Below are 26,302 nucleotides of genomic sequence, written 5' to 3'. Positions count from 1 at the left end.
AAATTATGCTATAGGAATGGATACTGCACAAATAAATGAAATTTATCAATCCTATTTTGGCTACTACAGAGTCTCCCTGTTTCCCCAAAACACCATTTCCTTCTTTATATAAAAGGTACTAATGAGTAAAAATACTGACAAACTATGTAACATACCTTTTGTTAAATCACTTTTTATCAGAGGTGGGAATAAAGGACAAAAGAGACCACTAATCAGAAAGTTAAAAATGGAAGAGAAAGAAGTTAAAGGGAACAAGAAGCTATACACTGATCCAAACTTAAATCATGTTCACCTGTTTTGTTAAAAGAATGACTAACAGACCTCCTTAGTTACTACCTTAGTAGTAACCACACTCTTTAAAGAGAGGCACCAAATGAAGATTCTTCTAAAATGAAAATTAGCATCTAAACTTTTGTTCTTATGTGATGAGAGGAACTGAAAGTATATCAGAGAAGAAAATATATTCTGGAAAGAAATAAACATAGTTACCTCAGTGAGATCAAATTATTCTTTAAGTGTAAATCTTTGTATTTATATATACAACATAAAATATTATAAAGAAATATAATAAAATATTATAAAATAAATATATATTTAGGTAACCTCAATTTCTCTAGTCACAGGATTTCTATAAATATCCTCTCAGAATACTGAATATTGTAAATTATGGCAGAATATAAAAACCAAAATATGACTAAGCCTTTACCAGCTTGGTTTGTCGTAGCAGGATTTCCAGTAGGAGGGACAAGAAACAAGGACTGGATAAAAGATCCCAGTGCATTCACAATATCACGAAAAACCTTGGTAGAATGCTGTTTCATATCATAGGACTGACAAAATGACCTGTAAAATAATTTTAAATGTTTCTGGAGAAAATATTTGATTAAAAATTTTTAACTTTTTTTAATAGCAAGTAATGTTGATAAATCAGTCTCAATGCTATACTTAAAACTTCTTCATCACACCTGAGTGATTTTACTAACTCTGGACAAAGGCTCAGAATGAGGTCAGTGTTCTAAAAAAATTATCTTGGCCATATTAACTCAGTAAATTCAATTGATGGCAACCCCTAACCACACTTTTTGCCCACACCTACACCCCTCCATATACATACAATACACAATTTTCTTTGTTTAGAAATCATTATTATTTGAAATAAATATTTAAGCTCTTCCTGCTAGCATAAATATTAACCTATCCATTTAACAAAATATTGCTGAGGTTTTACCTCAATAGCTGAGGCTGCACACAGAGTCTGTGTATTGATTCCACTGCAACAGCTCGTAGCCACTGTGGTTTATCTGCATCCAGAAATTTCACCAGAAGTGACAGAAATATTTCACATTCAGTCACCTAAAAAATACAACATTTTTAATAATATTTCTTTAAATCTAAGAATTATAACTTATATTCTTATTCTTACTCCTATGGACAAACCAATAAAATCTTTTAATTTTAAATAAATTATGATCCATAATGGGGAGCGGAGAAAAAGAAGAGAAGGGAAAAGTAGTTATATATGGAAAAGACAGCAGTAAAAATAATCAGTGTCTCTCTAAATATAGCATCAAAAGCTCACACTAATGACCTTCTAACATGGTTCATCTTTTATACCTCTTCTTCAGAAAGCACTATGCACCACCATGCCATCCTCATTCCTGGAAGGCAGCATGCATCATGTACACTCATGTACCCTTCATTAATATCACAACACTTTTTCCATATGTTCTTATGCTGCTTAAGAAACAAAGAGGCAATAAGCCAAAGAATGTTTAGCATATATTTTCTAGTAGGAAAACAAGAAGGAACCTGTAGCGGTTGACAGGTGTTAAGATATACAAAGTATTCTGAACAAGGCTTGGTACATAGTTTTGCATTATTAACTATTAGTTATTATCTTTGGTATTAATATAAACCATCTCCTTTGCAAGCTCTTTATAAATAAATAACAACATTTAAAGCATATCCTTGACATTATTCATTAAATGTCTGATAACTGAACGAATGAACAAACGAAAAGTAAGCAGTTTATTCAAAGGTTGTTTCTGTTACATATTTGTTGAGGACACAGCAGGACCTCTGGGAGGTAAGAATTAACCTGACATTGTGATCGCTAGGCCAAACTAAATCATACTTCCACACCAAGGACAGCAGGTTATTGGACGTTTTAGCTGGGGGTGCTCCAAAATGAGTGAGCATAATGCGAGGCAAGGAATTGCGAGAATGGAGGAGCCCTCAGGATTTTAGCCCGAAGTCTTAGCAGTTGGTATTTTCTAATGCCTTTCAGGTAGATGCTTAAAAATAGGACATAATTATGAGGATAAAGTAGGAGGGATAACTAAAAACAATTTCATCCTTAGACTGCTATGACTGGGTAAGTCATAAGGCAGAGCTTTGTCACTGTCCTAAACTTGATATGGTTGAAAAGCACTAGATCAGAAATCACATGGCTCAGCTTCTTTATCCACCAACTTTGTAGGTGACAACAAGCTAGGTAATCTTCTTATAAATAAAGGATAAAAGTACCTGCACCTACCTGAGAACTCAAATGAGAAAAATATAAGGGTAAAAAAATCCCCTAAACATGACAAAGTGACATGCAAATGCACAGTGCTTACTATTTTTTCTAAATAAAATTACCCCTTTTAGTAAAGAACTGAAAAGGAGAGAATCATGCTAGTGACTCACTCACTGGGCAACAGTTTTATCTACTGAAGAGTTTTAACATGAGTAGGTCCTTCAAAATGTGTACTATCTGCTTAAGAGTAAAAGTAGAATTTAAAATGGTGACAGAATTGAAGCTCACTGGTTAGGTTTTCAAGCCAGAAAATAAAGGCTCTCAGAAACATCAAGTACATCACAGCCAAAGGAATTATTAATGTTATAAAACTTGCCTTGAAGAGTTTCCTTTCATTTCCTCTCCTATGAAAAAATGACTACAGTACAAATCAAACAATCACTCAATTTTATACTACAGCCACTATAATCTTGTGATTTGGGTAAAAGAGAGAGCCTCTCTCCTGAGGTCTGGAGCTTTGCTCTTGCTTCTTCCCTCCTTGCCAAGTGTGAAACTCTGATCAGAGAACTAGTGGCTGAGGACAATGAATTGTCCTCAAGGGTATCTATCAACGGAAGGTGCCTATTGTGAATCTAAGTTAAGCCTTTCCCCCAAGAGGCTGCACTCATATGAAACAGGTATCTATGGTCCAAGTCCAACTCTTGTGGCACAAAAGTACTCCGTGAACACCATTATACTAACATGAAGGGTGATGAATGTTTCTGAATTCCTATAGTCCTTTGGTACCAAATAATAGTCAAGAGACAACTGATGTTTAAGATGAATCAAAGCCATCCTGGTGGAAATTTTCATCGAAATACCACATAGATGTCTGATAAGGTATCATGTACATAAGATAACTGTTTGCTTAGGAGACAATGAAGAAAGTCTTGTAGAATATTTAAATGCAGGAGTCTATTTCTCAGGAGCTGTTTAGTGCTAACAACCTTATAGCTAGTGGATTTGTTAGTGATAAGATCCTTTGTGAGAGAAATATATGTAAAGACGTGGAAAATTAAGTTGCACAAGTCAATTTAGCCCATTCATTCCTTTTTAAAAGCAGTAAGTCAAAGGCAGAAAAGAGATATGCTTGCCACTTACAACTAAGTTTAGTAAACTCCTTAAAGATATGTTCCTAAAAAAGACATCTGGGCATGGAGCCTAAGTGTATCAGAGAGCAGAAGAGCACCTAGCTCAGATGACAGAACGTGGAAAGAATATAGTGTACTACCTATATTATATCTGTACCTGAATGACTGGAGCATTCTAATTTCTTCTAATCACTCTCTATATATTAACAGAAGATTAGTTATCTTCTCCGCCCTGAGCTACTTGATAGAATAAGAGATAAGCTGGTGACTACTGGGGAAGAACACTGATTCTCCAGTGCAGTGGTTCCCAAAGTGTGGTCCCTCAGACCATTTCATTACATCTGTAACATCACACTATTTTCGTAATAAGACTAAGATATTACTTGCCATTTTTAATGTATTGACATTTGTACTGATGATTCAGAACAGTGGTGGGTAAAACAGCTGGTGCTTCAGCAAGATCAAGGCAGTAGCACCGAACTGTACTAGTGTCATTGTATTCTTCACCATCACACACAATTAAGAAAAATAAAAGGGTCTATTTCACCTAAGGACCACAATCACAATGAACAAAAATAAAATAACAAATAACGAATAAAATACAATTATTGATTTTATTAAATCTGACCCATACGTGCATGTCTTTGTAATTTTCTGTGTGACAAAACAGGAAGTACACATGAAGTACTTTTGCTGTGTATCAAAGTACAACGGTTGTCTGAAGGAAAGGCACAGCTGGGAACTGACCTAATCACTTTTTTTCTCCTATGAGAACCATTTTAACTAAAAGAGTATATGGCAAACTATGACTATTTAGACTTGTGTATATTGCAGATATTTTCTCAAAAATTAACCAAGTAAGCCTGTCACTTTTGGGGAAACAAAGGACAGTATTTATTGTCAATGATAAGATTCAAGCTTTCAAACAAATATTAGAATTTTGGAAAACTTATATCTGCTGTTGTGACCTTGACAGCTTTTTAAAAACAAAAGACTCTTCTGATAAATGGTTGCTGATATTAACACGTGTGATTTTTGGTACTGTATAAAGTATTAACATTTGGAACATTTGCTCAACCATAATAAATGATGCATGGGTAAAGGATACAATTGAAGCATCAGATGAATCAATGAATTTTAACGTAACAGAGTATAAAAATGTCATTACCATGGTTTCATATTCTACACCTTTAAGAAAGAGTCACTGGTTCAGTTTGGTATAAGATCAAAGAAGAATATATACTATTACCTGAAAATGCCATTAAAATAATTCTGCCTTTTCCAACTATATATCATTGTGAGGACAGATTTTCTTCACATGCTTTGACCAAAACAACATATCACAAAATAATGAAAATAGAAGAAGGTATGAGAATCCAGCTATCTTCTATTAAGCCAGACATTAAAGAGATTTGCAAAAAATATAAAACAATGTTTTTTTTTTCTTTGGAAAATATAGGTACCTTTCACGAAAATAAATTTTTCTGTTAACATGTAATGAGTTTTAGTATCATCTCAGACTTAATTTTTAATACAGTAAATAATGTTAGAAATAATCCACATAAATGAAAGCTCCTCAATATTTTTAAAGAGTATAAAGGGGTCCTACAACCAAAAAGTATAAGAATTACTACTCTAGTATGTCCTTTAAGATGTATCATTTCCAGGTTTAAATATAGAAAACACAGGAGAAATAAGAGAGATGCATTCCACATCAATCACGTATCTCACCCCACAACAACCACACTTCTAACTTTTGCCCTTGGAGAAACTAGAATGTCTGAACTGTTCCATACTAATGAGTCAAGTCTCCATGTAACAAATTATAACACTGAGGAATTAATGTCATATCTGAAGAATTCATCTTTGCAGCACAGTCCTAGAGCTGCCTTGTTATGAAGGGAAGTTTTACCAGCTGGTCATCACGCCCAATTGATAAGTGAAGAATAGAAGCAGGCTTTTCTCTTCCTTCAAACAGCAACATTCAATCTTTACTGTAGCTGGTTGTGCTTTTATCTCTCCCCATTCTGTCCCCCCAAATCGAGGAGACTAAGATCAAAATACAGAGAATGGTAGAGGAGCAGTACAGGAAACTTGGCACTGGCAGCCTTGGCGAGAGGAAGAAATGAGAACTAAAAAAACAGTGAAGAATAAAATGCAGTGGGGTTAAGAGTGTGGGTTTTGGGGGTGTAAAAGAATTACTTAACATCCCAGCTCTGCAGCTTATAAACTGTATGATCTCAGGCAAACTACATAAATATCCTGAACCTCATTTTTTCAGCTGTAAAATAGAAATACAAAGGCCTGCTTTACAGGGTTGTAGTAAAGTCTAAATGAATGAATGTAAAGTACTTGTTAGTATCCAGAATATATGCACTCAATAACAGCAATTTCATCTAAAACTGAAATTACTAAAGAATAAGATTTCTGTAGCTCTGAAAAAGTCACTGGATGAACAGCTAGATAACAAGTGGTGAACAGAAACCAAATGCCTTAGTCTGCTTGAGCTGCCATAACAAAATACCATAGACTGGGTGGCTTAGATAACAGAAATTTATTTCTCACAGTTCTAGAGGCTGGAAGTCTGAGATCGGGGTGGCAGCATGGTTGGGTTCTGGTGAGAGCTCTTTTTCTGGCTTGCAGGTGGCTACCTTACTACTGTGTCCTCACATGTTAGACAGAGAGAGAGAGCACGCTCTCCAGTATCTCTTTGTATAAGGTCACTAATTCTATCATGGGGGCCCTACCTTCATGACCTCGTCTAACCTAATTATCTCCCAAAGATCTCATCTCCAAATACTGTCACAGTTGGGGGGGTTAGGGCTTCAACATATAAATTTTGAAGGGATACAATTCAGCACCAAGTTTTATAAAAATAAAAGATAATTAAGTTGGTAATTCTTGATTTGGGAACAGAAACAAAATGTGAATTCTGCATTTGTCGTGGTGAAGATGTAAGCATGCTGTATTATTGTGGAGAACAGAAAAAAGACTGGGTTCTCCTTTTCTGATTAGCGGATACGAAAAGGAAAAGGAGAAATGTCTTCTCTTTCTATAGTCTTATGTTAATTTAACTAGTTAAACATGTATTTTAGAGAGGGAAGAGAGAGACGCCCTCCAAAGACAACTCTGATAATACTTAGGGAATAAATAGTGAAGTGATATATATTCGGCCTAGTCACAGGTAATAAACTCTCTGTTTTTGTTCACCTGGGAAAGACTTCATTTCTCCTTCGTTTTGAAGGAAAGTTTTGATTAGTATTCTTGATTGACAGTTTTTCCTTTCAGTACTTTGAATATATCACCCCATTCCCTTCTGGCTGGCAAGGTTTCTGCTGAGAAGTCTGCTGAAAATCTTATGAAAGCTCCCTTGCACATGAAGAGTCACTTTTCTTTTTCTGCTTTAAAGATATTTTGTCTGTGACTTTTGACAGCTTGATTATAATGTGTCTCGGTTTAGGTCTCTTGAATTAATCCCAGTTGGAATTCTTTGAGCTTCATGAATTTGTATGTCCACTTCCTTCTTCAAATTTGGGAAGTTTCAGCCATTACTTCTTCAAATAGGCTCTCTGCCCCTTTCCCTCCTCATCTAAGACTCCCATAATGCATTGTGAAATAATAAGAAATATATATGTTGGTCTCCACCCCTGAGGTGAGGAGAGCTCCTAAAACCCTTGTAAATAGGGGTGGCTAGGAGCATCTTTTGTTCTAAGAATTGACTTCTGACCCCGGTTCCTGACACACATCTCCTAAAACCCTTGTAATTTCCTGAATGATAGGAGCATCTGACACAGTGTTCCTAAATCCCTTGGAATTTCCTAGGTAACAGGAGTATCTTTTGTTCTAATGAGGCAACTCTCAATGGACTCTGGGATAGGGGTTAGTTACCAGAAAGAGCAAACCATGATTAGAAGCTTGGTACTTTCAGCCCCACCCTCCATTCTCTGGAGTGGGAAGAGGGGTGGAAATTGAGTTAATAATCAATCATGCCTACATGATGAAACCTCCCTAAAAATCACCAAAATATGGAGTTTGGGGAACATCCAGGTTAGTGAACACATTTACATGACAGAAGGGTGGCATACCCCAGCTTCACAGGGACAGAAGCTCCTGCTCTCAGGACCCTTCCAGAATTCATCCTATGTATCTCTTCATCTGCCTGTTCATTGGTATCCTTTAAAATATCCTTTCTAATAAATTGGCAAAAGTAAGTAAAATGTTTTCCTGGGTTCTGTGAGCCACTTTATCAAGTTATTGAACCCCAAGAAGGGGTCATGGGAACCTCCAATTTGTAGCCAAGTTAGACAGAAGTTGTTGGTAACCTGGGGATCCACTACTTGGGACTGGCATCTAAAACAGGGGACAGTCTTGCAGACTGATCCCTTAACCTATGGGGCCTGTGCTAACTCTGGTAGATGTCAGAATTTAATCAAAATGTAAGACACCTGGCTGTCAGAGAACTGGTCAGTGTGGGAAAAATATCCACGTTTGGTTACAGAGGTATTGTGAGTGTGAAAGTAAAACACGGTGCGCTTTTCCTAGACATGCGTATACTGGTCTACTTGAGGTGTCCCATAGGGTCTCTTCATTCTTTTTTCTTTTTTGCTCCTCTGACTGGATAATTTCAAATACCTGTCTTCAACTTTGCTGATTCTTCCTTCTGCTTGATCCAGTCTGCTATTTCCTCTAGTGAATTTTTTCAATTCAGTTACTGTATTCTTCAGCTTCAGAATTTGTTTGTTTCTTTTTTATAGTTTCTCTTTGTTGATATTCTCATTTTGTTCATATACCATTTTCCTGACTAGTTGTCTGTGTTCTCTTTTAGCTCTCTGAGCATCTTTGTGATGGTTATTTTGAATTCTTTGTTGGGTAACTCACTTATCTCCATTTCTTTAGGGACAGTTTCTGGAGGTTTATTTTGCTCCTTTGGTTAGGCCATGTTTTCCTGTTTATTTGTATGTCTTCTTATTTTCTGTTGAAATTTGGGCATTTGAAAAAACAGCTAACTCTTTTAGTCTTTATGGACTGGCTTTGTACAGGGAAAGGTCTTTATCAATCAGCCCAGCTAGAGATTTTGGGGTCATCTCAAACCTTTTCTGTCAATGTGTCCTCTTTGGGCTTATGTGTGTAATTTCCCAGGTAAAGAGGTTTGCCGATTTCTACTCAGGAGCTCCCCCTGGTGTCTGTATGTAGTACGGCAGTCTGTGGTGCTGTACCAAGTCAAGGTACTGGTGCTTCCCCTGGTGTCTGTCTGTGTTACTATAATCTCCCTGGTGCTGTGGCAAGCCACAGAGCTTGACTTTGATCTCAGCAGGCCCCCAGGCATCTAAGTATGTTACTGTCTTTCTTGTAAGTGTCCAAGAGTCAGGTGAGACAAAAATCAGTCCCTTGGGCAGTACCCCCAAAAGTCAGGATATTGGTTGCATATTTCACCCTTCTTTTCCACCTGAAGGAGAAGCCATAAATTGGGAATTTCCCTTGATCATACCATGTTGTGCTGTGCCAGGAGTGGGATGAGGTACAGCGGGTAAGTGCAATGGGTTTTCCTATCCACTCTAATGAACCTTTTCTTGGCCTTGGACTTGCCTGGGGTGCTGTAATTTCTAAGCTGGTTTCTAAAGATCTCACAAGGGCAATCTGTTCTGTATATTGTTAAGTTGGTGTCTCCATGAGGGGTAGAGTGCCTGGAGCTTCCTATTCTATCATCTTGTCACTCTGCTGTACATTTTTTTAAAAGTTTCTTTGTGGATAGAAACAGACTATAAATCAACACAATACAGAAAATATAACAGCTGATGGGTAAAAGCTTTCCATCTTTAGAGAAACTAATCTACCTTTCTTAAAAAAGAAGAACTTTAAAAGACTCTTAAACCCTTGGCACCAAGCCCTGATAGTTTACAGTTCCCTAAATAGCAACACTTTCTTTTTTTTTAATTTAACTTTGTTTTTCTTATATAGCAGGTTCTTATTAGTTATCTATTTTATACATATTAGTGTATATACATCAAACCCAATCTCCGAATTCATCCCACCACCATCACCCCCCTCCTCGCTTTCCCCCCTTGTTCTCCATACATTTGTTCTCTACATCTGTGTCTCCATCTCTGCCTTGCAAACTGGTTCATCTGTACCATTTTTCTAGATTCCACATACGTGCGTTAATATACGATATTTGTTTTTCTCTTTCTTACTTCACTCTGTATGACAATCTCTAGGTCCATCCACGCCTCTACAAATGACCCAATTTTGTTCCTTTTTACGGCTGAGTAATATTCCATTGTATACATGTACCACATCTTCTTTATCCATTTGTCTGTTGATGGGCATTTAGGTTGCTTCCATGACCTGGCTACTGTAAATAGTGCTGCAATGAACACTGGGGTGCATGTGTCTTTTTGAATTATGGTTTTCTCTGGGTATATGCCCAGTAGTAGGACTGCTGGGTCATATGGTAATTCTGTTTTTAGATTTTTTAAGGAACCTCCATACTGTTCTCCATAGTGGCTGTATCAATTTACATTCCCACCAACAGTGCAAGAGGGTTCCCTTTTCTCCACACCCTCTCCAGCATTTGTTGTCTGTAGATTTTCTGATGATGCCCATTCTAACCGGTGTGAGGTAATACCTCGTTGTAGTCTTGATTTGCACTTCTCTAATAATTAGTGATGTTGAGCAGCTTTTCCTGTGCCTCTTGGCCATCTGTATGTCTTCTTCGGTGAAATGTCTATTTAGGTCTTCTGCCCATTTCTGGATTGGGTTGTTTGTTTTTTTAATATTGAGCTGCATGAGCTGTTTATATATTTTGGAGATTAATCCTTTGTCCGTTGATTCGTTTGCAAATATTTTCTCCCATTCTGAGGTTGTCTTTTCGTCTTGTTTATAGTTTCCTTTGCTGTGCAAAAGCTTTTAAGTTTCATTAGGTCCCATTTGTTTACTTTTGTTTTTATTTTCATTACTCTAGGAGGTGGGTCAAAAAAGATCTTGCTGTGATTTACATCAAAGAGTGTTCTTCCTATGTTTTCCTCTAAGAGCTTTATAGTGTCAGGTCTTACATTTAGGTCTTTAATCCATTTGGAGTTTATTTTTTGTGTATGGTGTTAGGGAGTGTTCTAATTTCATTTTTAGCAACACATTCTGAAATGACTTGATTTCCTACAGTATTGCCAAACAATGTATTAAATATATTACAGATATACCTCACGTGGCCAGAAATAATTATAACTACAGTGCTTATAAAGACTATTTCTAAATGCATTTTACATAAATGGACTTGGAATATGAAAAGAACATCTATGACAAGTATAACATAAATATGGAAAAAACCTTTTTTTTAAAATGGTCTCCATAGAATTTAGTACAAACTACCTATACGGTCTAATAGTTTGTTACGTTGTTGGTTATCGCTAACATTTAGCATATTGACTTTTCATAGATGATCTATAACCAATTACTTTTGTTAATTAAAATTAAGGTAAAATGCTGAATTTGACTTAACATAAAATTAAAAAGAAACATACCATCATATACCATTTTCTCTGAAAAATATTTAAGAGTCAATCATTACATTGAAAGTATTATGATCTGGAATATCACAACATATCCTGCATCCAAAAATTTATGCAAAATAGATATAATATTAGACTGAAAGTAAAAATTGATTTCTAATGCTAGAATTCACCAAATCTGATAACAGGCCATGACTCTTCCTGACATACATTAAAAATGCCACATAAACATAAGAAAGGGAAGAATGAACTTTTGAGTACCTAAGAGAGTACCTATAGGTACTCAAAAAAAAAAAGTTTGCTTAACTGAAGTGAAAAAGCTAAATACATCATCTTCTCAGAAGAGACTTCATGCAATTACACACACAAACACATATGAGAATTAGCACTTACCAAAAGACTGTAAAATTGCTTAATCAGAACAGATACTACTCTCAGCAAACGCATGCAGATAGGAAAATATGGTTTTTCAACTGGTGCTGGAGAAGATGAAGTGCCGGAACCTTGTCTGAACTTTATATTTGGAGAAAAGAGCTTTATCACAAGAGGACATACCCTTTCTTTGAGGAGAAAACTAAATTCCTGATGCTATTTGCAAAGATTAAAAAAGAAAAAAGAAAAAAAAAGAATTAACTTAGTTTGTACTTAATGCTTATAAAACAGTCTCACAGTTAATAATAATCTTTAATAATCAGTATGAATAATTTAGCTTTATTATAAGTTTATACAGTTTATTATTTTACCGTTTTACACACAATTCTGAAATTAGTATTGTTCTTTGAGAATATAAGATCAAACAATATTTCAAGAAGTTTTAAAAAGAATCTAAATTAAAAAGGAACATTTAATAATTTTGGAATTAAAATGATGTTTATTACTAGGAATTTTAATTTTAGTAGGACACTAGCAATTAAAAACATAAAGAACAAAAGAAAGAAAACAGATTACACAAATTCAAACAGATAAAGCATTCAAATAGGCAGCTGACAAAAAAATCTGATTAATAAAGTATAATAAATTATATAATTCAGATTTTATTTTGCAAAGATAATTCTATTCATGCATAGAAGATTTACTAATTAATATTTTTTTCTACTTAGATTGCTTGAACAGAACACAATGAGCTGATAAAAACACAATGACAAACAAGCATAATCATTTTAAAGTCTGGGAATCTTGCAAAGAATTCTTAAATTTTACTTATAATTATGGCATATTATACAGAAAAGCTCCCTTAACCTATTAATGTTTTGACTATATTAGCCAAAAGTAGTCCCATTATACTGACAATACAAGGTCCAGTCTACATTTAATGTCTAACCTCAAATATATATTATTCTGTTGTTTTAAGCATCTCAATTTCATTGAAGCTGCAAACAAAGAAACAATAAGAAAAATCTACCAATCTAATCCTTTAATCTTACAAAAAAAAGGAAAAATAAGGCATAGAGCAGTTTATTTGTTCAGAATCACAAAATTTGTAAAATGTATTTTTTAAAAAAAATCAGGTTCATTCAAGGAAAAAAATCAGCTTCACTAGAGAAAAAAGAAAGAAAGAAAACACAGATAAGTAAAAAGATAAAAATAAAAGCTTTCCTTCATCTCACCTCCCAGAGATTAGTCAGTCATCATTGTTGACTCCAAATATATATATCCTTCTAGTCTTTTATATCCATTTTAATGTACTTTTAATTCTTCCCCCCAAAAAATAGGATCTTAAGAGTTAAGTGATTTGAAATTCTACTCTCAAATCTACAGTAGTTTCACAAAATGAAAAGCACAGTTGTCCGTTTTCATACTTTATTAAATAACCTTAGGTACTGGTTAATTCATAAATATTACAGACAACTCTGAAAAGTTTTATCTATTCACTTTTCCCCCTCACTATTCAACTAACTGCAACTGGGTTTCCTCCACAACCCCCATCAACCACTCCATCTCCACTGAAACTATTCTCATTATACTCATGATCTCTGTGGACAAAGCAAACACTGCTCTTTCAGTCTTACCAAATTTCTTTGAAGCACCTGACATAACTGATTACTTGGTTCATCTTGAAGTTTTCTCTGCTTTTGTCTTTTATTATGCCGCAGTCTCTCAGATGCATTCCTACATTTCTGGCCCTCATGTTCTTAGTCTCTTTTGTATGCTCATCCTCTCGTGCCCAACCCTTTAACAGTGAGGTTCCTTAGAGCTCCAGAATATCAGGTCCTCACTTCCATATGTTATTGCCATAGGTGATCTCATTCACTCCCATATCTTCAATTAGCAACTATATGCCAGTGAAGTTTAAATTTATAACTTTAACCCAAAACCTTACTTCTGAGCTCACGATGCATAAATTAAACTGCCATTTTGTGTACACTCAGGTATCTCAAAATGAGTAAGTTCAAAACTGAATAAACTATCCTTTCCAGCAAAAGTTCTGCCCATAGAGTATTCCACCTTAGTAGCAAGCAACACGCTGCTCAAGCCAGAAGGCCAAAAGTCATCTTTGACTAATAAAGTATAATTAGTCCTATAACTCACTGATTTTATTTTGAAGAAGGTAAAAGACTGCTTTTTTTCCTCACATTTCAATGATTTATTCAGCATTTACTTGCTGACTCTTTAATATGTACCGAGCACTGTACTAGGTAAAGGAATTCAAGGTTAAGTTCGATTTTCTCCCTGCCTTTATAGAGCTTATTTTCTAAAAGAGAAGAGAGATCCTTTCTTAGAGTCACTGCTCTGGAATATTCTTTTCCTATACTACCTATTACCCCCAACTAACTACTCTTTATCTTTCAGGTGAAAGCTTCATAGCCTTCATTCATCACCAACTCTCCACCAGGTTTGGTACCTATGTTACTCATTTCCATAGCACTTTTTATACTTTTCCCTCACAGCACTCATCATGGCTTATCATTCAGTTAATGTTTTTCTTCCAATTAGATTGGTAAGTGCCATAAGGGCAGGAATTTTACCTGTCTTACTTAAATTCTGTATCCTTGGCACTGAACACATGAACTAGCATATTGTAAGGAATTGGTAAACTTTGATTGGATGAGTGAATAATGAGTGAATGAAAGCAAATATTTATCTCTTGAAGAAAACTTTGTAGGTATAAATTTTAGGATCTTACACAGAATAATTCTTTTTTTTCCTCTGCATTATAGCAGGAAGAATAAAGTAGAATAGATTTATTATGGGCACAATAAATCTGGAAACATTTTTTCAAATCTTTTCCTACAAAATTAAAAAACATAATCCAAACTATAGACATTTCAAATTCAAATTCATTGTCTATGGCCATACCACCCTGAATGCGCCCGATCTCATCAAATTCAAATTCATTTGCAAATTCATTCACTCATTCATTTAAATATTTATTGAACACCTGTCATATGCCAGGCACCACTATAGGCACCTATACAACAGTGAACTAAGTCCCTGCCTCATAGAGCTTACTTTCCTGTAGGGGAAGTGAGAAGATCAACTAATGTACAAATACATATGTCAGGAGGAAATAAGTGATATAAAGAAAAATAACAAGGAGTAAGAAAGACAAGGGTGCTGCCATGAAAAAAAGCTGCCATTTTACACAGTGGTGGGGAAGGTTTATCTGGTAGGTTGACCATTGAGTAAAGACCTCAAAAGAGTAAGAGAACAAGCCATATGGGAGGAAAGCATTCCGGGTTCAGGAAGCAGGAAGTACAAAGGCCTAGGAGCAGGAGTCTACCTGGGTCATTTAGGAACAACAAGAATGACAGTGTGGCTAAAGGGTGAGGGCACTTACAAACTATGAAACCTTAGACAAATTATTTAACCCTCTCAAAGTCTTAGCTTCCTCCTGTGTAAAGTAGGAATAATTGGTACTTCTCAGGCATTTGTGCAGCTTAAAGAGAGTATGATATATAAGGAATTTAGCAAAGTCATAGCATGGAGTAGGCAGTCCAAAGTGGTAGCTGTTACAACTATCAGTTTATACAAGATGATTAGTCGAGTTGTATCTAAACTTATCCTATACTAATACAAGAAAGGGAATCATCAGTTAATATTGTTCATTATCATTGAAAGCACTGAACAGTTGTCTAACATGGACCAAAAATTATGAACCATGTAGTAAAAGTTTCAGTCCCAACTCTTGGACTAAAGGACCTTCTACTTTTTTTGCACTTGATTCACACATTTTGTAGGTAAGAGCAAGGATAAAATAGATGACTTAGGGAGGGGCAGCATGGTAGGGAAAGGAGCTAGAGTAGTAGTTAAAAGTTCTAAATTTTTGTTCAAGATCTGCTAATAACTAAAGAACCCCATGTAAATCACTGAATCACTTTTGGACTTTAGCTTCTTACAAATAAAATGAAAAGTTTGAATTCTTTCTCACTTTTTCCCCTATTAACCTTCTGTTTTGAAATATTCTGTATAGCACATTAAATTTATTAAGCACTGACGACTTCTTTTTTCCATTTAAATTATGTTAAAGCACAAAGCAGTATATAAACAAGTAAAAAAATTAGTAACAATTTTTTAAGGCTTTCAAATATTATAAAAATAGCTCACGTACCACATTCCTCTGCACACCCTTAGATTGGGAAGTGCTTGACTAGACACTCTAGGAATTCCTTCTAATGTTAAAATTTCAAACTGCTTGGGCACAACAAAAGTTAAGATATCACCAAATTATTATATGTCTAAAGTCTGAGGTTATAATTTTTTGCATCTTTTAATGTGGGGGAAAAATACGTTAACTCTCTTGAAAAATATCTGTGAAAAAATTAAAGATTAATTTTGTTGCAAGATACTACAAATGGCTTACTTGTAAAAAGACTTGTGGAAAATCATTCAAGACTGACTCAAGTAATTCGAGGCCAAATGTTCGGGTCATTTCTGTCATGCCTACTAGCCAGTAAGGGGCATCAGCATTAACCAACTGACAAAGGTCCTGGGAAAATAAATCAAACAATGAATAAAAAATAAATAAAATATTTCACATGCTGGAATGAAATGTCCTTTCATTTTATAGTTCATAAAATTTTTTTTAAAGTATCTCTTCTTAAATAATAGGTTTTACTCCTTAGAAACTAAGTACTGGTAATTCAAATTTTGATTAATTGTATAGTTGATTACATAAGTAAACTAAATATATAAACTGCACAGATAAATGGTTATTCTAACATGGTTTTAATGAAAAACCACTTAACCTTTTAATCAAAATTAATAAAATTTTCAGTGCAGGTTAATCTTATTTTATTCATGACAAGTAATGTAAAAATCAGGTATTTGCATATCAAATTACATTAGGTAGAACAGAAGTTTAGTACTTTAATTTTCCTATTAAAGGAAGTATTTTATATGACTAGTCATCCCTAATATATCTAGTTCAGGGTTTAATTCATTTTATTTCCTTAAAGTGAAACATAACATTTTATCGTGTTAATTAGCTATAGATGCTCTTTAATGTTTTAGAATTTTTTTTAAATACAGGTATCACGGGCTTTTCAAAAGTTCGCTTTACCACTTAGCTTTTACAGAAGACCTACGTTAGCACCTGTTTTCTCTAACCAGAAGAGATCTGAAGAGGATTTTCACTTTTTCAGGAAAAAAAAAAAGGCAAAAGTGAAAATCGTGTCAGCACTTGCTTTGCCGCGAGCCCATAGTAGAGGCAGCACACACCCCAGGCAGCACGAGTGGTACCGCCAAGCTCTTTCCCCGGGAACCACACTCAGCATTTCAGCATCAAGCTGCCATAGCTTTGAACTGTGTGAGGATCTGTGCTTTATCTCGATCTATTTTGTGCATTCGTTAGGTAATTGTGTACTAAGGTAATTGCTTTTTCACTTTAGGCCATTTTGGCTTATGAAAGGTTTCACAGAAATGTGCTACTGTCAGATAGTGGGGGAAACCTGTACCTCTATTGACACTTTAAAATTGGACAATTAAAAAAAAATGATGCTTAAAAAACTGAATCAGATATAAAATTCCAAAATCAAAAATTCATACAAAACTATATTGTATAATAAAAATTATTCTTATCAACTGAAATACCTGGAAAAGCATATATGCATCTTTAGCACAAGGTTTGAGGGTACTGACAGATCTTCTGTTACTATTTCCTTGGACTAGTACTGGTTGTTCTACAACATCTGCAATCAAAATTAGAGGGGTTTTAGGAGTTCATAATGACCTTTAATAAATCATATATACTGTCTAAAAGGTATGTTTAAAATAAATACTTATTTATAGAATTATAAACTTAATAACTTCAGAACCATGCCTCCAAAATGGAAAGAAAAATTGGGAATCCCATTTTTATACAAAATGCCATAAAAATCACTCTTCACTATCTTACATTCATTTTAATAAACTTAGTATCTTTACACATACATTTGATTTTCTCAGTACCCCCTTCTCCAGTCTCTTTATTTCATGGATTTAAAATCCACATGATCTTTGAATGTACCATTAAATATCAAACATATAAATATTTATCACATGGTTAATTTCTCTATCATCTCTCCATCTTCAAAAGAATTAGCTGCTTGATCTGCCACAAGTACTATGTCAGTCACAGGTATTGACTAGCTAAGAGTCAACTAGAATGGGGCTTCCCAATTTCTTTGAATACTAAGAAGATATCATTCCCTGTAAGTTATGACAGCCTGTTTTGAATAAATGTTGATTCAGTGACTACTTGAAAAGAAAGAGGTTCTAAGTATTTTCTACCTTATTAGAAAGTATTAAATGAGATATTAGTCTTTAGAGACACACAGCCAAAACTACCAATCCAGAACTTATATTGAGATTATGAATATACAAGACATTCAAACTGGAGAACTGCCCTCTTTTATCCCTTAAGTTTAATTCCTTAATATTCCAAACTGCTAGAATTCCACCTGCATTTCCCCTAGGAAAAGTGAGACCAAAGTCAGTGGGAATATTCTAATAAACCAACAGATTAAATGTCTGAAACTGAATGTGAAAAATCTGACCAACGGTTAATTTCAGGAAAAGTGAAGCAACTATTAGAGTAGGCAGCATTATCATTACTTACTAGTATTGCCGTTTTTTACCAGTATTACCAAAAAAACACCAAATGATATGAAAGATTGCTAATATGAAGAGTTTAAGGGGAAAGAAAAAACTATCTAAAGGGAAAAAAAAGTTTAATCTTTTGTTTCTTGACTCCATAAAACAGAGAGGTTGCTCTTGGTAGCACCTTACGATCTTTTCAACTGATCACGGGAAAAAATTTACTTTTCATCCAGTAAGGGTAACAAATGAAAAAAATGTTAAAAGTTATCAAATTATAAAAATTATAACAGAAACATAGTATCTGTAAGCTCTGTGACAGGACATGTTTCTAAGTTTTTAGGAAATGTTGTAAATCACAAAGAAAAAGATGCTAAAAATTACAAGTACTTGATGAAAATATGAAAATATTAAACTTTACATAATATAAATATTCTTGATTAATACATGTTAACTGGCAGAGACAAAGATTCACATGAGGGAAGCTCACTCTTGGGACTTTACCCTAAAGAAATAATTCAGATGGAAATATATATGTAGGAAGACACTCAAAATAATACTAAACTATTGAACATAAGCAGTTCATTAAATTATAGAATAGACACAAAATATAATGCAACCATTAAAATTTCAATTACAAAAATAAAAAAATAACATGAAAAATTCATACAATGTAATGTTTGGCTAAAAATACTTACAATGCAACACCTGGTGTGAAATGTGAAATTATCATCTTCAATATGAAATTATGAATATGTTAGAAATAAACATGGAAAATAGAGTCCACTTCTTAGGGTGATAAAATTATGGGGGATTTATCTTTTGAATTGCCATTATCAATAATAATGAAGTTAAAATAAACATACTTTTTAAAGTATTCTAATTTTTAGGTAGCCTAAGTTCATAGGGGAATGGCTGACAATAAAAGAGAAAAGCATGTATGTTAGAGCCACCCACTGTCAAAAGGAAACAACTTTTTTCACTTTACCTCTGTGTCGTTCATCTTCAGCAACCATCCTCTCAAAAACAACAGTAACAACTTGTCGCACTGTAGCAGCAGCTGTATTATTTGTAATATTATCTTTTGTGAAGTGTAGTCGAAAACAAAGAACAATTGCCTAAAAAAACAATTTCCATTTAGTGTGAAATAAGATTGAGGAACATGGTTATTATCTTTATTTTATCTGATGTAACCCAAAATTAAATAATTTGTTTCACTGCTTCAATCACCTACACTAAAAGTCTCACTCTTTTATATAATAAAACTACAAAAAGCTCAGGATTTTGAAATAATTCAAACTCTCAGTAAATACATAGACACATAAGATTAACCAAGGTAATGTGAAATACTCCTTTCACAATCTGGTTCTTTTAACATGTACATAATAATGTGTTGTGCTTTTATTTTCCCAGAACGACTTTTTTTTTTGCAAATAGCAAGTACTCAAACTTTGTTGTATCACTAAATCACTTGGAGAAATACTATATAAATTTGTTAAGCATATAAATGAATCATTTTTTCTTTTAAAATCAACTTTATTAAGGTATAATTTATATACAATAACTGTATCCCTTTAAAGTATATAATTTTATGAGTTCTGACAGTTATATTCACCTATGGAACTACTGCCACAATCAAGTATAAGACATTTCCACCATCCTAAAAGTTTCCTTGTGCTCTTGCAGTCCATTTTTTCCTCCACCCTTGGCCCCAGGTAACCACCAATCTGCTTTTATCACTATAGATTAGCTGGTATTTTCTATACAAATAGAATCATTCAGTATGTGCTCTTTTCTGTCTGGTTTCTTTCACTTGTAATATTTGTGAAATTCATCCACGTTTTTCTTTGTAACAGTAATTTGTACTTTTTTATTCCATGGTATGAGTATACCACATTCTAATTATCCATTCACCTCCTGATAGACATCTGGGTTGTTTCAGTTTTTGGCTACTGTACATAAAGCTGCTGTGAACATCCACATACAAATCTCAATGAGGACATGTATTTTCATTTACCTGGGTAAGTAAACACCTAAGAGTGAAATGGACAGATCACATAGTAAGTATAAGTTAAAATTTTAAAGAAACTGTTTTCCAAAGTTGCTTTACAATTTCATATTCCTGCCAGCAGTATGTGTGAGTTCAAAATTATTCCATATTCTCAACAACACTTGATATGGTCAGTCTTTTTAAATCTTAACTATTCTAATGGGTGTGTAATAATATCTCCTTGTGGTTTTAATTTGCTTTTCCCTGATAACTAAAGATTCTGAGGCACTTTCCATGTATTCATTAGTCAGTTGAATAGATTATTTTGTAAAGTGTCTGTTGAAATCATTTGTCCATTTTTTATTGGGTTGTCTTATAAATGAGTTGTAAGAGTGTTTTTAATAAATTCTAGATAAAAGTCCTTTGTCAGGTATTTGTGAATATTTCCCCCCATTCTGTGGCTTCTTTTATGGTTCATGGATTTGTGCCCTACCTAAGAAGTCTCTACCTACCCCAAGGTCACAAAAATTTTCTCCTATGTGTTCTTCTAAAAGTTTTACAGTTTTAAAAGAAGCCATTCTTGGAGGAAAACATAATAATGGTATTTTTAAATGCTATGCCTTATCATATTAATTATATTAAACATTTAAAAGAAAACAAGCCTTTGATACCACTAACACTTTTAAAATTTCAACATAAAAGAAAAGTACATGTTATAGAGAAGCTTTCCTATTACCCAATTTTGTATTATTTCTTTGTACTTCATTTTTCATCCCCAAATATTATATTTCCAAATTAACCAAAATAAATCCTATATTTATTTATAAAACTATAATCAGTTCTTATTGCTTGGGTAGGTCAAATGATAACCTTTTATAAAATTTTAAATATATGTATCAGAACAATAATTTGATAGCTAGAAACCAATAGGAACTACATAGAACAAACATATATATAAAAATACATTAAATATTTTATAAAGCAGGTATGGGGTAAAAGAATAAGCTATTTGCAATTAAGTAAAATCTCATTATATCGTAAGAACATCAAATGAATAACTAGAAAAGAGATATAGTCTCTATACAGTATACTGTGATGGTATACTTTGCTACTTTACAAGTCAACCATTCTTAAAGGCATACAAATTATAATACAACTATTACTGAAACTCCAACAATTTCCCTAAATAGTAAACCATTAAGTAAAGACTTTTTTATATTAGTCGCTGTACTGTCTGTTCTTTAGAAATATTTCTTAATTTTAAAAAACTTTTTAAAGAGTGAAACAAATAATAGAACAGCTGTTATATGTTCCTAAAGAGGGTGGGAATAAGAAAGGAATGAGAAATAGCTATCATACATGCAGCCTTACCTAGTATCAATGTATCAATGCCAAAAGGACATTCTTCCAGATACTTAAGGGACAGATTTAAACTATCTGGCTTACATAACATATATATATGTGAAATTATTTTTAAAAGGGGGAAAGGGAGAGCTATCAGGAATACCCCAAGTAACTGTGGAGAACACTGATACCTCAAAACACATTTTTTTTTCTTTTCCTCTTTCTCTATTCCTTTTCTTCTGCTACTTTTCTTTTTCCACATCCTATTCATAACTAAGCCTGTCAGCTATATCCAAGGGGCTCTGCTTCATCACCCTAACCTGATTTCACTTCTAACCTGTGAAAAACAAAGCACCGATGGCTTTTAACATGCAATGTGCATTATCGCAATAGCTACAGGAAAGGTGCTGTTCAAACAGCACCAGGCTTTTCTCTTTCAGTCAGCTTATTCAAATACTGTCTCAAAGCACTTACGAACTTTGACAAACAGGCTTCCTACCTTTGAGAGTGCCTCGTCATGAACTACTGTATTGGTTGTTAAAAGAACAAGAACTGTTTGAAGCAGCTTAAGTTCTTCAAGACTATTTTCCATTAGCTGCCAAAGCATGTTAATTATATTTCCAGCTGCAGTCTGTAAAATAATTATTTTAATTATTGTCAACAAATAAAATATAGGTGTTTGGGTCCCTAAATAAGAAAAGTGATGCAGATTCATAGTGATGAAATGTTTTTCCTTATTTTACCGTCATAAGGTCAGATACAAACAATACACTTAAGTTAACAAACAACAAATTATCACTTCAGATAATCTAGCAAACAGTCATGATTTTCTCTCCTACCTTTTAAAAAATAATTTATGAATAATATTCTCTGTCAGTGATATTGAAAACATGCTTGGTTCTTAAGATTTCATCTATATTAGTGAACTACAAATTCTTAGATTACAAATGACTTGACAAAATGTACTTCATTCTTTATTCTGAGCATTTAATAATGAGACAATTTGGTAACCTTTTAAAATTAAGCCAATGTCCTTCAAGCACTGTTGTACATTAAAATATCAGGTATGTTTTATTCTCTCCTTATGAAAACTCATGATTTGATTTGTAAGTGCACAGTTCAGATAAAATCTTCACATTACCTCAGACACAACTTCATGGGACATGAGCCTCTGAATGGCGGCTAAACATAGCTGAGTGATCTTCGGTTCCTTGGTTCCACAACCCATTAGAAAAGGCTGAACAACCTCTGAGCTGTTCTCTTTCAATGCTTTATTTGGAACACATATAAAATAAAATTTTAAATATAATTCATAAATAAGAACATTTTTATATAATTACAACCAGTAATGACAATCTTAATAAAAAATCACTAATGTAAAATTAATACCAAAATAAAAATCAAGCAGTAAGAGTTAAAATACTTCACATAAATACTACAGACTTTGTATCTGAACTACTCCCCCTTAAGTTCAGCTCTCCCATGCCTTTCTCCTGACACTCCTTTGGTTCTCCTCCATCTTCTTCTATAAACTCTTTAATGGCAATTTCTCAGAAGTTCTATCCTGCCTCAGAGAAAGACTCTATTTCTTCAATAGTGCAGAAGGAAAAACAGGAATAAGAATTCATATTCTAGAGCAGAAAAGTAATTAAAAATAGTATATACATCAACCCCACCACATTTCTGAATGAATATTCAGAAACTCCCTACAATTTTATTATATGCCTTGAATTCATTGGCTCTAATTTCTTCTTCAAGAAGTAAACTCATTAAAAACAATAACATTACTCCTCTTATTACTGAAATATTGCTTTAAACTAATTGGATGCACATGCTGTAATTCCAAATCTTAAAATAACTCCTTCTACCAAGCCAATACTTTCAGAAGTTTTAAAATGGCAACAAAAATGTAAAAGATTAGAAAATGCACAAACTGAATTATACATTATTAAATTTACAAAATGAAATTCAATCAATACACACTTACTGAATGGCTACACAAAGATGAACAAGACAGGTTTGTCATCCTCAGGGAATTTGAATAAATAACATAAGATTCCAAGTCAAGAGAACTTTAAACTTACGTGTTTGGTATTTGTTTTCAAATGTACTACATCCATCAATTATTTTTTGAAGTTAAGAATTGTAATAAAGACACAGAAATCTGAGTTTTAACATGTTTTTCAAAAGAAATTGTGAGAAAGTCATCCAGAATCACCTTTAAAAGTGTAAAACTAGTGTTAACATTAATTTTATCACTTAAATCCCCTTCTTTCTTCTCCCAAAGCTCCCTGTATGGTATGGCAAATAAAGACTACTATTTACTACAGCATGCTCTGCAAAGTCCCTCAGTATGCCAGTACAAATCACTGATTTAGCACAGCTAAGAGAAGGCAAATATGACTGGCAAAGAACAGTGTTTTCAAAAAAGCTCCCTTGCCTTATTTCCTTGTTTTCTTGTGCATAAAGGTTTTGAATCAAAACCAGAGACATAAAATTTCCATAACAATGTCACAAAACATTTACATGAGTGATTAAAAGATGACAATAAAGCTCAAAAAATACTATTCTGAAGCAGTAAATATCCTGCTATATTCAATTCTGCCAGAATCACTGAAGTATGAGGCCATCCCTAACTCTGCAGAACATTCCAAATTATTAAATCTTGTTCAGGCAAATATAAGTTTTCAATACTAACAAGTGGCACTTATAATTTTTATTACATTAACATGTGTTTCTCATTTGAGTATCACAATACTCATATAGAGTTTACAGGGTATGATTTGGACCAAGTAACACAATAAGTAGGTGGTAAAACCAGAAACTGAAAATGTCTTCTAATCCCTGGTTCACTATTCTTCCCACAACATTATGCTGCCACTCTTTAAGGTAAACAGCATTTGATGCAAATGGAAATTAAAAGAGCCAAAAGTGTCTAAGAGAAACAAATTGCCTGAAGTCTTCAGATGAATGAAGAAAAAACAATGTACTTTCATAGAGGCTCTGATGACAATGATTTTAAGACACACCCATATCGCCAGAAAGAAAATCAGTGCCAATTACCTTTGCCAATTAAACTATGATACGATGCATTCTAATCACTTATACTTTTTCCTCACAATTTCATACTCTAGGCCAAGAAGGCCATTGTTATTTCTTATCTTTTTGATAATAGCCATTCTAACAGGCGTAAGGTGATATCCTCATTGTGGTTTTGATTTGCATATCCCTGATGATTAATGATGTTGAGCATCTTTTCATGTACCTGTTGGCCATCTGTATATCTTCTTTGTAAAAAATGTCTATTTAGATCTTCTGTCCAATTTTTAATTGGATTGTTTGTTTGGGATGCCTCATTGCTGGAGAGTACTTCACTATTGTCTCTGAGATATTCTTCTAAGCCAATGACACCCATTCTGCACGCTTTGATGGTAGTGCTTTTTTTGACCTTACCATAAGATGTTAACAGGAAGTTTTTGCACAACAACTAGGGTGACATTTCAAATAGCAATGAAACTTACGCAATACCAACAATGCACGTTAACTCAACTGATGTGATAGTATGAACAAGTTCACACATGCACTGAAAAAGACAACTACAACACTACCTGGCCCACAGTGATTCTAAGATGCCATTAATTGTAAAGTGCATACCAATTTGGGGAATATTAACACGTGAAAAAACTGTGTATCTTAGAATGAATAAAATAAGGTGAGTTACACTGAAATATTGTATACATGTCAGTCACAGTTATCCAGATCTATCAAGCTGAGTTAAGCTAATAATAAAAGTAATTTTTAACTCTATTTTAATGTAAGTCAAAGGTACCCTTCCTACTTTTTTTTCTCCCAGTTTATATGAGAATATAATGGTCAAAGGAAATTTCTGTTATCCAGAATAGATGATCAAGAACAACCAAAAAATAAAACCTATTGATCTACTGTATTTTTTGAAACATAATGTGAAAAACGGAAACATATCTACCATATCTAGATCACAATGAAGTAATACAAAGATCATTTTTTAAAAGTTTCTAATTATTTTTCTCTTCTGTTAAATGTCATAATGGTCCTAAGAAGCAGAAATTAATTCTACTCTTCTAATTGAGCAATTGCTGCTTTCTCTTTATAAACAATAATTTTAATTACATGCATTTAAGGGTGGCTTTACATAAAAAGCTTCCCACGGGTTTAGAGTTTAGAAACCACATTGAGGAAAAGGCTGTGCAGCATTATAAAGACATCTTGCCTTAACCATTTTTTAAAAAATCATTCCATGGAAAAAAGAGGAAAAGGTCAACTCTTTTTAATCAAAACTTGGCGGGTGGGCGGGGGATGGGGAGAAAAGAAAAAGTTTATTTTCTACCTAAGTCCCTTAAGAAGCACAACTCCTTTAACAGAATAACACTGTGTGTTTGATAAATATATTTTATTTCCAAATTTTATAACTGTGAGATCAAATGATGCACTTTCACACACCTGAAAGAGGTCCAGCAGGTCCCCATATCCTAGGGGTTTCCTTGCTCTGAGCAGTTTCACTGCAAAATTGCAGTTTTTATCCTGGAAAAAAAGAATTAAACTAGGATACCCCACTATGAATCACACTAATAGGGGTTAATAAAAGTTTTATTATAAATTTTAACAGTCATTAAATAACAAATTATAATTCTTGTGAAAGAAAGAAAATGTGATGCAGACATGATTGCTACCCTCAAAACCCTTAAAATCTAGTTATGGGAAAGACTGATATTTCTAACATTAAAAAAATTTTAATGGTTCAAAATGTCTGAAAATATTTTAA

The 26,302-nt window shown here is 33.7% G+C and overlaps 1 protein-coding gene across 3 annotated transcripts in view; it reads right to left on the bottom strand.

Moving 5' to 3' along the window:
* Positions 1-26,302, bottom strand: part of MON2 (MON2 homolog, regulator of endosome-to-Golgi trafficking) — a 124,851-nt gene that overhangs the window by 78,697 nt on the left and 19,852 nt on the right. For 2 of the 3 annotated variants that reach the window (XM_068560435.1, XM_068560436.1), the window contains exons 3-10: positions 22,643-22,770; positions 22,001-22,132; positions 19,156-19,285; positions 17,184-17,281; positions 15,955-16,080; positions 11,547-11,741; positions 1,229-1,353; positions 707-843 (exon numbers count right to left, since the gene is read on the bottom strand). In XM_068560435.1, the coding sequence (XP_068416536.1) occupies positions 707-843; positions 1,229-1,353; positions 11,547-11,741; positions 15,955-16,080; positions 17,184-17,281; positions 19,156-19,285; positions 22,001-22,132; positions 22,643-22,770 (1,071 nt within the window). Of the gene's footprint in view, positions 1-706; positions 844-1,228; positions 1,354-11,546; positions 11,742-15,954; positions 16,081-17,183; positions 17,282-19,155; positions 19,286-22,000; positions 22,133-22,642; positions 22,771-25,980; positions 26,053-26,302 lie in introns of those variants that run through there. The other variant, XM_068560437.1, reaches the window with a different exon arrangement.

This window comes from Eschrichtius robustus, chromosome 13 (assembly GCF_028021215.1).
Source record: "Eschrichtius robustus isolate mEscRob2 chromosome 13, mEscRob2.pri, whole genome shotgun sequence".
NCBI lineage: Eukaryota > Metazoa > Chordata > Mammalia > Artiodactyla > Eschrichtiidae > Eschrichtius > Eschrichtius robustus.
Note: the sequence above shows the minus strand (reverse complement) of the source record. Positions and strands in the feature narration are given on the sequence as shown.